Below are 15,605 nucleotides of genomic sequence, written 5' to 3'. Positions count from 1 at the left end.
TTTTTTTGGTCTTTTTTAAAGCGTAGCCTTCAGATGTGAAGATACAGGGTAGGGTTTTGTTTCTCTTTTTTGAGGAGTGAGGACAGCAGTCGCCCCATGCGCTCCCCCCGGCTGCTCTCCTTCCCTGTGCTCTCAGGCAATGCATTTCAAGGCATCACAACAAGCTCACTGGGTGCAACTAAACCAGATCTGGCCTCGCCGCTGCTCAGCCCTGGCAGCACGTGGCGGAGTGCGCTGTGCTGGGAGCTGGGCTCGGCACACTGCGAGGTGCAGGAAGGGAAAGTTGTGAAAATCACGTAAGCGCCGATTTTGCTGTTGCTCACAGCTTGGTTTTGAAGCATTCCTCCAAGGAAGCAGCAACCTGTTACAGATCTGTAGTTACAAGGCAGCAGCCCTATGCAGGACATGGTAAAACAGCATTGCTGCGTAATGCGGAGAGCTGGCACCCGTGGAGCCGGTGCCTCCCATCCCCGTAGGGACACATCCGTGTGCTGCACTGTGTCTTTAAAGCATCGCTGGGAACGTGGGAGGATGCCCAGGTGCCCCCAACCTCCAGCAGCGTCCTTCTGGCCTCCCCGCCGTGCTTCTGCTTTTGGTTTTGCATCGATGCAGCTCAGATGCTTGCAGCCACGCCAAGGTGGGGACATGCAGAACAGCCACCCCTGTGGCACAGGCGTTGTGCTGCAGTCCCCCGGCGTTAATCAGGTTATGGTGAGGTGTGGGAGTGTCCTGTTATTAAATTTAATACCTCACCATGTGAGATGAAGGCAGCTTTAATGAGATGAAAAGGCTTAACTGGAGTCCAATTTAATTCAGTAGTACCTGTTTACACGAACTGCTTAAGTCCTGACCTGCACGCTAGTTTATTTCCTCCACACCAAATAATAAATAACAGATGGGCAGGTACCAGCTCACAGCTCTGTGCTCGCCACCTCTGCATGCTTGCACCAGAGGGCTGCGCTCATGCCAGGGCTTACGTAGGGCACACTGAGAACATGCAAGTGGAGCGTCTGCAAATGTGAGTTGCTCCTGTATCCTAACTTCTGGGCCTTGCAAACCTTGCCTTGCAAATCCTGCTCTGCTGTGCTGTGCTCCCAGCCCACGTCGGGTCTGAGCAGCCCCACAGCCGTCAGCCTGGGCGGTGCCGCAGGGAGGATGCTGATCGCAGGTTGAATCTGCCGGGGGGGCAGGAAACCGCCGCAGCCGGCGGGCGCCGGGAGGGGCTCGCATAGCACCCGCTCCTGCCAAGCCCTCGAGCCCAGCACGGAGCTCAGCTCCACGTTCAGGAAAATAAATGAAAGCCCGGTCCTTGTCCCGGCAGGATGCATCCCCGTCATTCCTCCTCTGGCATGGAAGAGTGGAGCTGGGCCAGCAGCGGGTCGCTGGGTGTCCCCACGCTGCAGTGACACTGGAGTGGCACGAAGCAGCTTGGGGCATTGGGATGGGAGAGTGAGGGAACACGGCGTGGCTGTGCCACCTCCCTGCCCTTCCGCTATTAAATGCAATTAATAGAGTTGAATAACCTGGCTCCTTCCAAAGGATTAGGTTAAGAAAATAAGACTGTTTTAATAGCCCTTTTACATCCCAGATAGATTTTAGCTGAAAAAACGAACCAAGATTTAAAGCCTCCTGCCCCGAGGCTTCGTATTGCTGCATTAACGCACATGAATTTCATGCGCTGCCTGCGATTACGCTCCGCTTTCGGAAGAGCCGTTTCCTGCCTTCACTTCCCACATCACTGCACAAGATGTACGCGCTGTCCGGCTGGAGCCGTCCTCCCGGCATCCCACTGCACCACACACTGCCTGCGGGTGGGAGGCACCATGGCAAGGCACCCAGCGTGGTGACAGCAGTAGTGGCCGTCACCTCCCCATCACCACCGTGTCCCCAGGGTGGTGAGATCTGGCAGTGCATCCTGGCAGAGGTGGTGCTGGGTTTGGCTGCACAGCACATCGCTCTTTTTCTCTGCTTCTTCCCCCTGTAGCCTGATGTCAGTGGGCTGCCGTGAGTGGACTCCTACAGATAATTTAAGTATCCAGCTCCTGGCTGTGTTGTTTTGTCCAATTTCTATTGCCTTCTGACCTACATCATTCTTTATTTGCAAAGCTATACTTGCAGGCAGCAGTAATAAATCAATTAATGACTCTGATGAATCATTTAATGGCTGACAAAATAACACTGCAGTCAACAGCTTGGATCTCTACAGCAGTACCAGAAGACGCTGGTTGACTCAGGGTAGGGAGACGAAACAGAGACTGTTAGCTCAATTAGTGCAATTAGTGCACAATTTAAAGGCTTAGACGGCATCTGCTGGCGTACCGAGTTGCCGTGTTAACCGAGCGCCGAGATTTGGGAGCGAAACGTGGAGATCTAGATTGTCATCACACCAAAAAAAGGGGAAAAAATCCAGCGTAGGTGGAAAAAATATATATATGTATGCATGTATCTATAGATGCGTGCCCTAGGAACTGCATTTTCTTTCCAGCACAGAGCAAATTAACCATCTAATAAAATGTGAATGTGCAGGCATGCTGGCCCCCCTGTGCCGAGGTGAATTAGCTCGATCCCTTTCCAGCCAAATGCCAGCACTAAGCCCAGCCCTGGAGCAGGGATGGGCTTGGACTCTCCCAGGCACTGAATCCATGGTTTGGTTTTGCTCCTTAGGACCCCATTTCTTGCAGATGTTTGGTTCGGTGGAAGGGAGCAGAGTTCTGCGGGTGAATGGGAGAAGCCCATATGAAAGTTTCTTAGCTAAAGCAGTGAAAGTAATCCAAGAGGGTATGAAAGGTTCTTCAGGAATTAGATACTGAAGGGTTTGATGAGTCTGTGGTACGCACCCCTGAGTTTGGGCATGCACCTTTGGGCTTGGGGCGAGCAACTTGGATTTGGGTCCCATACTCTTGGGTTTGGGATGAGCAGCTTGGGTGTGGGGTTTGCACCCTTGGGCTTGGGGAGAACAGAGTTGGGTTCAGGTATTTTGTTCCTGATGCTCCAATTGCCGCCTTTTCCCTCTTCCTTGGCAGAGTCCAGGGTTTTTGCAGCACTGCTCCAGCATGACGAAAGGTGCCTCGGTGTTTACCTTAGTGGTGGTGATAGGGAGGGGAATAAAAAGAAATAAAATGTCACTTCGCAGCCTTGTAAATCATTCATCAAGGGCTGACCAATTTGGCTCCCATCCTACAATATGCTCAGGGCACTTGTGGGTTTTTAATTATTGAGCCCTGCCAAGCGCCACATGTGCAAGGCACGTTAAATCCGCGTTTACACGGCGAATGCATAGGTGAGATTTCGGGGTGTTTATCGCGGAAAAATATTCTGTGGTTTTGTGGAAAAATGTGCATTTGCTTAAAGATTTTCTTTGGCTGCATCGCCCTCCTCCCCCTGCTCCCTGTTGCAGAGGGAGGAGGAGTGCAGCATACTTCAGTTCATCACAAAGGCATAAAAGCTGTGTTTGTTTTATTAGACCCAGGCACTCTTCGTACCCAAACCAGGCTTCCTGGTGGTTCTGTTGGCCAGGTTCTGAGCCTGCTGTTGCCTTCATTGTGCGCTGCCAACCCTGCGCCTCACCGGTGGCTTCCCCATGGTCCCCTTGCTCCTTGGGATCTGTCTTGCCGCAGGAGATTCCCCAGCAAGAGATTATGGTGTGCTGGAAATCTCTTGAAACCATAAAATATCACCTTGGCAGCTTTATTGCGCCGCTCGCCGCCTTTGGAGAGCAGCGTTTTGCGTGATAGAGGGTTTAATAAAGGAAATTCCAAATGGGCTCGCTGCAGTTGGGGGCTTGGTCTTATATATTTTTGCATTAAGAACATTCATCTGCTTTGCAGAGAAACTGCAATATGTTCATGGCCTTGGATTAAGATTTGGTTTTACTTTTATAGCTGACCCACTTGGGGGGATGGAAGGGGGGAGAAATGGGTTCACTCCCTCTTCTTTCTATTTTTGCTGCCGTCTGAAGTATAAAAAGAGCCTGGAATGGGTAGGCTTATTTTTCCTGCCAGGACTTCTTTTTATTAACTGTAAAAACACTCAGATCTGGCCTTCACTGGTTTTGCAGGAAGGCTGCTTGGGATGCCCTGCTCTCCTGGCCCCACGGTGGGGTGCAGGATGGGGGGTACAGGCAGGGGTCAGTTCTTACAGACAGGCTCCTTGTTTGGAGAGCCAGCCCATGCTGTCCTGAAGGATGCTCACAGCTCTCAGGTGCAGGGTGGGCAGAGCAGAAGCTGGTGCACGTGGTTTTATCCATCCCATCTGGGTTATGGTGGGTGAATGGAGCTGTCCCCACTGCTGGTGGGACACAGTGTCTGGTGGGGTCATCCTGCCCAAGCTCTGGGTTTAGAATAACATGGAGCAGGCTTCTGCCCATGGGATTTCCTTGAGGTGCTGCTGGGATGAGCAGAGGAAGGGGTGCTAGCTCTGTTGCATAGCTTTGGGTATGAAGTCCATTGTAAAGCCTAAGGGAGGAGCTGGTATAGTGATCGACCAGACTCAAACCTGTTAACATCACCAAAGCTCATTTATAACCATCCCAGAAATGGAGGGATTAATTTTCAAAAGGCAAATAGTAGTGTGACTGTCAGGGAAAAGAGTCGAGTTGTTTGTTCTATTCCTTGGGATGATGCCTGACCCAGTAGAGACATTTTGCCATCAGCAATGTTTAGGCAAGGTCCATTTCTTCTCCCTTCCCATCTGGGCACACAGACCTGCACTGCGCTGACGTTCCCTCGGCACCACGGCCACACGTCCGCCGTGCCATGCAGGTGCCCTTTGTTCCGTGGCCAGCCCTGGTGCTGGTCCCCCTGCCAGAACACTGCCTTTGTCCAGCGGCCTGCGTTGTGGGCAGGAAGTAAATATTAATCCAGTTGCTAAGCAGGGCTGTCTGGGTAACCCGCAGCTGGCCCCTTCCTTTTTTCGTGGCAAAGCCGCTCGTGCCCTCGCTGAGGCTTGCATCAGAGATGCACAAGCCGCAGGTTGGGTGCAATTTTATAACAAAAAACCCTGGTTGTATATGGGGAGTGTCTTCTTTGTGATACAGAAGGGAAGCGGCGAGTGGACAGGGGGAGGTGGGCGAAGAGAAGTGATTGAAAAGCCTTGACGTAGCTCCTGAACTCCAACTCAAACCCAACGTGTTTGTCCTGGTTTTGTTCCCTGCAGAGCGCAGCTGCCGCCCCGAGTCCCGTGCTTGGAAACATTCCCCCGAACGACGGGATGCCCGGGGGCCCCATCCCACCAGGTTTCTTCCAGGTAGGCTGCCGCTCCTCCTGGTGCCCGCGTCCATGGGGCGCATGGGGCCGCTCGCGCCTTGCTGTCAGCACCGTGCGTTTGTCCCCAAGGGGAGCCTAGCAAAGCACTGTGCCAATATAGATGACCTGTTTGTGAATAACTGGTGCCCCGCTCTCCTTCCACGTTTACATTCTGGGTTTCGTGGCCCTGAAGCGAATTTATCTTGCTCGAAGAGGTTACTGTATATTTGCAATTGATGTTTTTCCAAAGCTGCTTGTTTTGTGTTTGCGTTGAGATTGTATTTGTTCTTTGGTCTTAACAGACGTGCGTAATTGAAAACATTCTGGATTTTGATTCCTGAAACTTTTTCCCCCTCTGGTTAACCACTTGATTTTTTCCAAATGCAATCACTGAAAGCATTAACAAATGCTGGCGGGGGTTGTGGCTGCAGGCAGAAGCGGATTCGATCCAAGTGCAAGGCCCCAAATGCCATGGAGGCACCTTGTAAGCCAATACCTAGCAAAGTCCCCAAAGTTTTCTTGTGCGTTCCTTCTCCCACGCTGAGCTCAGGTAGAAGACAGGGTAACGTAAGACTGGATGATGCTAATGGAAAGGTTTCCAACTGGCACTTAGAAAAGAAATTTTCAAAGCTTTAAGTATGGGGCTTTTTTTTTTATGTCTTTGGAATCTCTTTGTATGTCATGATACACACTGGTTCGTAGCACCATAAGCTCATGGTGCATTTAAGATCTTCCTTCTTGAGGAATAAGCACTTGTCTGTGTAACAAATGGGATAATAGTTGAAAGGGATATTTGTTTTGGCAAGCTGCTTTTTTTATCTGGGTTTGTGATTTGTATACGGGAGAAATTCTTGGGCAGTAGACAGGCGAACTTGATAAACTGCTTGTGATTTATGGCAGCGGTATCAGCGTGGTATCACAACTTGTGTGTGTGGAGCTGGAGAAGGGGGAAGGAGGGCTGCTGCTTTTTTTAGAGAGATCCCATTTCCTGAACTTGCGTATGACAAAATAAGGAGTATCCGATATTGACTGGTAACCCTAAAACAGGGTAATCTTGTAGCAGTGCTCTGTGACATGGGATGAAGCGAGCAGAAGAGATGCTATCTCGCAGGTCATAGCTGCTGCCAGCAATTCAAGTGCCAAGTCGCTACTTCCAACAAATGTGTTTCCAAAAGTCCTGATCTCATCCCGTTGCAAAGATGACTGTCCTCTCAAGCTCCCACTTCACACAGATCTGCGAGGGTTACAGAATTGGCAAGAAGTTAGGGCACGGCTTCAAAAGCCTGGGTTGGATTTCACCAAGAGGAGAAGGTGAGGGAGAGGAGCTGTGATGCCCCAGTTCATGCTCGGGTCTTGACATTTTCCCACTGACAGCTTCTGAGGCCTCCCCCTGCTTTCCTTTTTGGCTGTTCATAGTGTTTTGGCACAGAGGGTCTGCTCAAAGTGCAGACAGCCCATCCCAGATCTCCACCTTGGTGCATCTGGACCAGGAGCTGGGCTGCCGTGCCTTTGGGATGGGGGCTCAAAAGCAGCTCCTCTTTCTAAGGAGCTTTGCTCGGGGCTTCCTGAAAACCCTACAGAAATAGCAGCAGACAATGCGTGGAGCTGCTACCCACCCCCAGAGCTTTGGGAAGAGAGGGAGGGAGCGTGGTCGCTGCTCTTGGCTTAGGTGTGGAGGAGGAGGTTCGGGTGCCGATGCATATGGATCACATGTGATGTCTCGAGAGACTGCCTTTCCTGAAAGCCCTCCAACATCTGGTTTCTCCTCCCAGCCTTGGAAAAAGAGAGGAGGAGGGGAGAAGAAAAATCCCACCTTTTAACACAGGCAGAACATCACCCCCATGAAAATCCGTCTGATTTATTGCGGGTGCTTGGCTCGTTCCAGCTTCAAGACGTGCTCGAGACGAGCTCTTGCAGAGGTGGGCTGGAGGCTCTGCATCGAGCTGTTTGCAGCTCGGGGTTAATTTCTTATCTCTGGAGGAAATTAAAGCACTGAACTTAAGAGAGTGAAACCAAAAAGGTCACAGGAGATGCAGAGGACTGAAACAGTTACAGTGGTTCTCCCCAACCCTTTATGTGCCAACCTCAGGAGCCAGTGAGATCTCCATCTGGTCAGTTCATCTTCTGCATGGGAAGAATAGAGGTTGGAGGGAATGTGAGCATCAGGGAGCATCAGCATCTTGCTCCAGCAGTGCGGAGCTGGCAGTGCAGAGCTTCCTGCACCCTTCTGCACCATACTGCAGGCTCCAGGGACCTGGAGGGCTCAGGTTGCCTGAGGACAGCAGGCACAGAATGCTTCTGGAGGTCCTAGTGCAGGGACAGATCCTGTCCTGGCATTGTGGTGGCAACCAGCCAGGAGCTGAGATGGCAGTTGCGGCAAACCAGCCTGTTCCAGTGCTGGCTGCAGAAACCCTGCACTGCTTCCCCAGGGTGCAAGGACCCCTGCAGCCCCACGAGTGCAGGTGGCAAAGTGAAAAAACATGACAGGCAGCTCTCGGGAGCTGATGGCCCAGAAAAACACAAGCATGAGCTTGGAGGAGCAGAGACAAGAGGAGAGGAGTCTGTCTGCAGCACCCGGCTCGCAGGCAGAGCCTTCCCTGTGCTGCAGCTCAGCAGCGACCTTTAGGCTCAAGGCCAAGGGAAATGCAGCCCTCGGCGTCTCCTGAAGCCCGACAGGAAAGGAGAGGCCCTGGGCGCCCTTTGGATGCCTGGGCACCGCGCAGTGCCAGCAGGCTGTGGCGCCTGGCATCGGGCCATGCTTCTGACTAATGGGGGGCCAGTTTGTGGCTAGCGTGGGTAGATTCCTTTATTTAAATCTCGCTCTTTGTCCCTTTAAGATGAGTAAACAAACCCTTCGCTCATCCTCCTAAAGGTCATCGAAATCATTTTTGCTTTTGTTTTGAAAGCTGAATTGATGCCCGTTTGCAGATCCCTCGCGTCAGTCTCCTCTGCTCCAACACTGGGGAAGGGGAGTGCCAGGGAAGTGCACAAGGTAAAATTAAAAATTGCAAGCTATTAGAACAAGACCTTCCTTGTAGTAAATAATGGGGGCATAGGATGTGGGGGCTGCTCATCCCAGCCCTCCCCCCCACATGGCCCAGCCTCCTCTTCCAAATGCATGCTCCCTGCCTGGCTCGGTAACGCTGGCTCTGATGAAGTGGAAAGTTGCACATAAATCAATGTCTGTGGCCGTGTTAGCTATGCATCAGCAGCTAGCCTGCGAGATGCACCAAAACAAAGCGCCGGCCGCTCACTGTTCCTACACTGCCCCCTAATGCAGAGAAGCCTCGGGAGCCAGGAAAGGACAGGGTCTTCCATCCTGGGGGCATCCTTTCTCCCAGCTGGTTGGAAAGAGACCTGCACTGCTATGCCTTAGTTTGCAGCTCTCGACATGCTCTCTTCCAATGGAGCTTCCCATGGGAAGAGACTGATGGCTGAGCATCCTGCTGCTAGTGCTGCAAAACCCCACTGGCGTGGGTGGCAGCTGGGCTGACCTAATGCTGTCAGATTTCCTGGGGCTGCTTTTGTAGGGGAAGGCTTCTTCTAGGCAAGAGATGAAGGAATATGGCTTACAAGAGAGAAGAAATAGCAAGTGTTGGAGAAAGTTTTTTTCTTTCTTCTTTTTTTCTGGAAGTTTAGCAGGATGCCCGAGGCTTTTGTACCGAATGTCTGGAGCATATGGTGGGATTTGCAGTCAACTTTCTCTCGGGTGCTCCATCCAGATGGAGGTGACTGTTCTTGGCTTCAGCTGACATGGGTTTGTTTCCTGAAGAGCTTGTGTTTAACATATTCCTTCAAACCAGAACTCCGTGCTCGGGAGCCCCAGCTGCAGGCAAGGCAGTCTCCTGCCCACGGCTCCCTTTCTGGCTGCTGCCAAGCTTGGCCATGTTGCGGTCTCAGGAAGGTGAATTTGGGCCTTCACCCAGAACCTCACGCCTTTCTGGTGTTGCCATTCTCTGCCCTACAGGCAGGAGGTGACCCTCTGTCCCTGCTTGTTGTCCAGCCTGGTGGGCTCCAGGCACTGTCTACTGTGTGATAAAAACATCTGATGTTGTAGCTGAGGGTTTGGGCTTTGTGGTGGGCTCGGGGGTGTTGCAGGAAGGTCTGAGAGCTCTGCAAGCACCAATTGCACATTGAGTTCCTCCTGCACCCTCAGACTGTGTGGGCTGTGGTGCTGAGAAGATGTTGTTACAAAGCTGGCAGGGCAGGAGAATGTCGAGTAGCTGGTTATAGAGAGGGCACGGCAGGGCTCTGAAACCTTCCCTAAGGGCTGGGATGGCTGGGTTGGAAGCAACAGGGAGCCTGTGGGGCTGAGGGAGCCAGTGGGTGCCCCAAGGCGCTGCAGGTGGTCATGGTGCTACAAGGACAGCACCTACCAAGAAGCCTGGAGCATCCCCCCTAAGGCTTGCTGAGGGATATTTCATTCTTTTGTTTACATGTCACAAAATTTCCCTCTCATTTTACAAGAATAAAACGCCAGGTTCCCATCCAGTAAACTCAGGCACTTCTCTAATTAATATCCATTTCATTTATTTTGATATTTTCTAATGTTGAAACCAGTAGGTCAGAGGCAGATACATTTAAATGCAAGATGCCTTCCTCTTGCTAACTCTAAATTGTTGGTATCTCGTTGCGCTGATGCTTTGCCTTCTTATACCATTCTTCATTGTTCTGCCACCCCCAGAGGTACTTGAGAATGTTTTTAAATATAAAAACTCCACCATTAGCTGAAAGTATGTAGCCCATAAAACATGATCCATTTGTGGTGAATTACTCTCGGAACATAAATTGACACATGCAGAACTATGATCGCTAGTGCAATTTTCCATGTTTAATATTTTACAAGAAGTTTGAGAAGTTGAGCTCATGAAAGACGGAGTGGAAATAATCGGATCGTTTGGAAACTCCCGTTGTAAAGCAGCAGCCCTCTGTCATCTGCTAGTCCAGATTTGTCTTTAAGGTCCCTGTAGTAAACGGGGGGAAGAAAATGAAGCAGAGAGGAGGTCAGTGGGCGGGCTGGAACACCTAGCACTGTCGAAAACAATTTCTTCTTACACTGGTTTAAGCGTTGGGTTGGCTGTGGGGTTTTTGAGGCAGTATGAAGGAATCCCGTCCCACACGGCCATCCAAGCCCTGCCGGTGAGGCCTGCAGAGGCTGTAGCAGCACTGCTTAATGACTGCTAAATACATGCTTAAAGGAAAAGAAGGAGTTGTTGTGTTGATTGGAGCCCACATGTCATATCTGCAAAACATTCGTCTCCAGGACTGCGCTCCATCAGGATCATCTACTGTTTGTAGGGAGGGAAACACGCTGGAGAAAGGCAGCCATCGGCAGGCTTAGGGGCAGGCCTGGGCCCCGGGACATCTGCAGATGTTTATGGAGATAACTGCATCCAGAGCCCCGCATTTCTGACTGAGGAGTGCTGGGCCCAGCCACAGGCGGGGGCCTTGCCAGGCCGGGGGCAGGAAGGAGCCGGTGCTTCAGATGTGCTGCTCACTTCGGCATGTTGCTTGGAGGAAGAAAATCCACCTCTTCCTCCTCCCCCACCTAGTTGCGAAGTGTCCTAACCCACTTCAACCAGTGGCGGTCCCATGCCAAGCCTCCATTCCCCCTGAGAGGGGAAGGGAGAGCCGCACAAAATGGCCGCAGGCCTTCGGCCCCACTCACACCACCCCATGCTGTGCACCGCTTCAGGGCAGGAGCATCCCAGCGGCACGTGCCCCGAGTGCTGGCTGCCCTGTGGTTCCAAGTGCCAGCCCACAGAGCCATTGGTGCCAACAGCATGGCTTCATTTCCACAGCCACCAGAGCCCTGTCGTAGTGTTTGGCTACACGTCCCCACGTCACAGTTTACAAAAAAAAAGTAAAAAAGCCCTCTTACTTTATTTACATTGCACTCAAGTTTCCACGGTACAAAAGATTTGCAGGTGCAAATATGTCCTGCCTTCATTAACTTCCCCTCCCTTTTTAATTTATGTGATTTCAATTTTCCTTCCCTGTACTGTTAATTAGGGGACCCTCTAATCAGTACCATTATCACAGTGGTATTCATGTTTAGGAAAGCTGCTAAACAAATGCTTGCAAAATTGCTAAATGGCTAATTAATGTCTGTTAATTAAGAAAATTGCTCATGGTAACAAACCATGCCATTGCTGGCAGCAGCTAGAAGGCGAACACTTGTTGAAATTAGTAACAAGGCAGGTAGAGAACATCTGCTTTGCGCCTTTCCTGGAGTGTGCAGTCGCTTCGCATAACGCACTTACCGAGCTTGTTTGCTTTCTGTACCAATTACACATCCTTTGACCCAAAAATACCTTTTTTTTTTTCCCGTGTTAACATGCACCGATACGTTCCTTGCACCAAACTCACTGTTCCTTCAAGCAAACTTTCATTTTGTGCTTTAAAGGGAAATATTAAAAAAAAAAAAAAAAAAAAAAGTGGGCGTTCAACCCCAAAATGTCAGCAACTGCTGCATTGCAGTGCTCAAAACCTACAGGAACTAATCTTTCCTTTTTTTCATAGACATCCTTAGTAGCACTTTACCCAAGCACGCTGCGGACCCTGGGGTGGCAAACCCTGGGAGGTGTTTCCAGCCATCAGGATGTGGGAGGAGAGAGGAGAACATGATTTTTTTTTGTTGTTTTGGGGTGGTTTTTTGGTGTTTTTTGTTTTTTTTTTTTTTTTTTTTTTTGTATTTTCCCCCCAACCTCTCTGACCCCCTCTCCTGCATATTTTTCTTTCTCGTTGCACGCCCTCGCCAAGTGTCTCCCTGTGTGTTTATCATTGCAGACGTGGTTGAACTACTGGACCGTTTACTGTAATGTGGCTGCTGTACTTTGACAGATGTTCTGAATTTTTTTATTTTTGTATTTTTCTTTTTTTTGCATATATCATTATTCATTGTTCAGTTACAAATGAATAGAAACTCAAAAAAAAAAAAAAAAAAAAAAAGCATTAAAAACAATTGGCAAACTGCCTTCCCAACAAAACAACAACAACAACAAAAAAAAAACAGCTCCACCCTGTGAATCCTTTTTAGCTCTTTCTGCGCTTTCATGTGCTAATCTATAACCTCCTTCTACTGTCTGACCTCACAGGGACCGCCTGGTTCACAGCCCTCGCCACACGCACAGCCTCCACCCCACAACCCTAACAGCATGATGGGACCCCACAGTCAGGTAACGGCACTAGTGATGGGTAGGGCTGTGAATCGGGATGCGCTCTGCGAGCGCGCTGGGAGCGGGAGCCCGCTGCCCCCAGCTCTGCCACGGGGCGCTGCTTTCTCCCCAGTGCTTGGTTGTTTTTGCTGGGTGTGCAGGTGACGGCGGACTGAGAAGTCACTCGTGGGTATCAGAGTGGTTTAACCTCCCCCAGGCAGCCTGAGGAATGGAGCTGGATGTGGGTTTTTAAGCTTCTGTTGGTAGCAGCAGTTGTAAAAGAGCACCTTAAGTCTTCTTTTTTTCCACACTTAGCGTTGGGGAATTTTTTGTGTGTGTGCGTGTCTGTATGTGCATATTTCCCACTTTTATATATACATATATATACATATATTTAAGCTCAGCATCGAACACTCAGGGTTACCCGTGCACTAATTGTAACAGCCTCACATAGTACAGCCGAAGTACGTCAAACACTCTCAAACAATAAACCTACAGAAAACCTTAAATAAACGGACTCCGGACACTTTTTTCTTTTTTTCTTTTTCTTTTTTTTTTTTTCCTTTTTTTTTTTTTTTCCTTTTTCAACTCAACTTTTTGAAAGAAGGATTTCTCCAGAAAAAAAGTCTATAAAGTCTAACCGGCGTGTGTGGGGCACGAGCTGTCCCCCTGTCTCATGATGCTGACCTGCCTTCTGTGTCATTGCAGCCTTTCATGTCACCGCGCTATGCAGGAGGTCCCCGGCCCCCCATCCGGATGGGAAACCAGGTACTGCTCCCTGACCCTGGGCGGATTTTCCCTGCAATCCCTGCAAATTAAAGCGATGGAGATAATCCCGGCTGCTGCGGGGTCAGGCGGGGCAGGTCGCTCCTGAATTTTGGGGTTGGGTTTATCCTCTTATCTCGGCTTAACCGGCGGCCGTTTGCTGCTGTCCTTGCCAGCTCCCACTCCACGCGCTGCCAAAACGTGTGGCATCGCCTTGAGGCATTGAGATGAGGTCTGTGTGGCAGTAACCTAATCACAGGTTACTTTTCATTAAACTGAAATTAAAGGAAGCGTGCAATTCCTTGGAGTAGCAAAACAACCTCGGAAAAATTATCTTGGGAGCTTGCTTTTGTTAACACTTCTTACAAGTAACATTGTTCTTGTATAGCTCTTCTTATTAGGAAAAGCACTGGTTAGAACCATAGGATCGTTAAGGCTGGAAAAGACCTCTAAGGTCACCAAGCCCAACCCCCACCCACCCCCCATGCCCACTGACTGTGCCCCTCAGTGCCACATCCCTGTGGTTCTGGAACACCTCCAGGGACCGTGAGCCCCCCACCTGCCTGGGCAGCTGTGCCAGTGCTTCCTTCTGAGAAGTTTTTCCTAATATCCAATTTATAATTCCTGGCAGAAGAGCAGCCAGCAAATAGGATGTTGCAGCTTTCTTAATCCTGTTAGTTGCTGGATTGGAGGCTTTAGTCACTGGGTCTTCCAAAACACCTCGAGACCCGGCAGGGTAGGAGGTGGCAGCGATGCGGACAGACGGACAGCACGGTGCAGCATGTGGCTCTGTGGGTTTTGGTGGAGGCGTTGGGGGAGGCGGAGCTGCTGCTGTTCCCAGCACTTGTTTTGTTAGGTCCTACCCAAACTGCCGCCTAGCAGGGCTGAGACCAACCAGTTGTGGTTTCACACCACCATGCACTGCACAGATGAGTCCCCTGTGCTGGCAAAACAGGGACCACAGAGGGTTTGTGCAGCAGTGGGGTTCAGATCTTCCATATCTCTTAACCTTTGATTTTGACTGTAAGGTTAATTAGAAAGATTTTTTTTTCCCCCTAAACACCATGTCTAAAACACAGCTTTGTGCATACCCAGAGCTTGGTGTTGTTACGGTCACATCCAGTGGGACAAGAATAAATAGGAAGGCAGGCAAGTCAAAAAGCAGAAGTCTAAATACTCACTGCCACAACAGCTCTTGTTTGTATTCCTCCTGCCACTATCTTCCAAGATGTAAAATATTGGGAATGAAAGTCAGTCTGGCTGCTGGTTTGGATGGGGCCTGTGTTTGCATGAGGGGGACCAGTTTCACGGTGGTATTCAAATAAAAGGCAGCTCTGCTACAGAAAGGCTTGCAGTTTGCTTCCCCAAGGCAGATAGTATCTGTGCTTTCTCCCCCTTTATCTGCGCAGAGCAGTGTGGGGAGGACAGCCTTTGAACTTTAAATAGCCTGTGCTCTGGGGAGGGGGAGCCACTGCATCTGAAAACATGGGAGTGGGCCCCATGCATGCAGAGATGAACCCAAATGCAGCCACTTGTAAGTGCAGCACTGCCCATCGTGGGCAAATAAATCACTGCAGGTAGCATGATTTGGCTGTGGTGCTGGGCTGCCATCATGGCCTGACAGGATACCTCTGCCCTGCACAGCATGGGGCTCCTGAAATACTGGTTTCTGAGTCAGGTTCTAGGGTGTATTTGCAAAGGGAAAGAGAAACAGTGTCAGGAGTTCTAGGGATGTGGCATCCAGTGCAATGCAAGATGGGATGCATCTCTACGAGACAGGACAGTGCTGGATCCTGAGCAACCCCTGTCCCCTTGGGAACCGGAGTCCCCTTGACTCAGATCTCCACACCTAGGCTGCGTTTTGGCCACGTGCTGATTTGTGTAATCTCCCCCGCCTTGTTTTCCCAGCCTCCGGGGGCCGTTCCTGGTACACAGCCATTGCTGCCCAATTCGATGGATCCCACGCGACAGCAAGGTAAACTGACAGCGGTGGTTTGGACGTTTCCCCCGCCTCGTTAGCTGTTGCTTTGGGGTTCCATCCCACCTGATGTGCCTCTTTCCTCCCGGCAGGGCACCCGAACATGGGCGGACCCATGCAAAGGATGAATCCTCCGCGAGGGATGGGCCCCATGGGTCCCGGTCCGCAGGTAACCCAGCAGCACCAAAGAGCATCGCACAGCTCTGCCAACACCAACCACTATCTCCACAACCCCCAGGGGCAGGAAAGGCTGGGAGATTTCCCCTCCTGTCCCCCATTAGTGTTAATGCGTTTTACATTAGTCTTGCATCTGGAAATCCCTCCTTTTAACGGCAGTGAGGTCTTCAGGGCTGCATGTCCTCATTAAAGGTATTGCAGCCCCCCCTTGCCCTTCAGCTGAAGGGGATGCCACTTAGCACTGAGCCGTAGTGGTGTTTGAGTGCATTATGCAGCAGGCCTGGG

The 15,605-nt window shown here is 50.7% G+C and overlaps 1 protein-coding gene across 7 annotated transcripts in view; it reads left to right on the top strand.

The window, feature by feature from the left end:
• Positions 1–15,605, top strand: part of SSBP3 (single stranded DNA binding protein 3) — a 51,348-nt gene that overhangs the window by 27,923 nt on the left and 7,820 nt on the right. For 2 of the 7 annotated variants that reach the window (XM_090146710.1, XM_031602992.2), the window contains exons 5-9: positions 5,155–5,244; positions 12,341–12,421; positions 13,109–13,168; positions 15,074–15,140; positions 15,236–15,312. In XM_090146710.1, coding sequence (XP_090002836.1) covers positions 5,155–5,244; positions 12,341–12,421; positions 13,109–13,168; positions 15,074–15,140; positions 15,236–15,312 — 375 coding nt within the window. The remainder of the gene's footprint in view (positions 1–5,154; positions 5,245–12,340; positions 12,422–13,108; positions 13,169–15,073; positions 15,141–15,235; positions 15,313–15,605) is intronic. The other 5 variants (XM_090146711.1, XM_031603001.2, XM_090146714.1 and 2 more) reach the window with 3 other exon arrangements.

The sequence above is a fragment of the Phasianus colchicus genome, chromosome 9 (genome assembly GCF_987193195.1).
Source record: "Phasianus colchicus chromosome 9, bPhaCol1.hap1.1, whole genome shotgun sequence".
NCBI classification, from domain to species: Eukaryota; Metazoa; Chordata; class Aves; order Galliformes; family Phasianidae; genus Phasianus; species Phasianus colchicus.
Note: the sequence above shows the minus strand (reverse complement) of the source record. Positions and strands in the feature narration are given on the sequence as shown.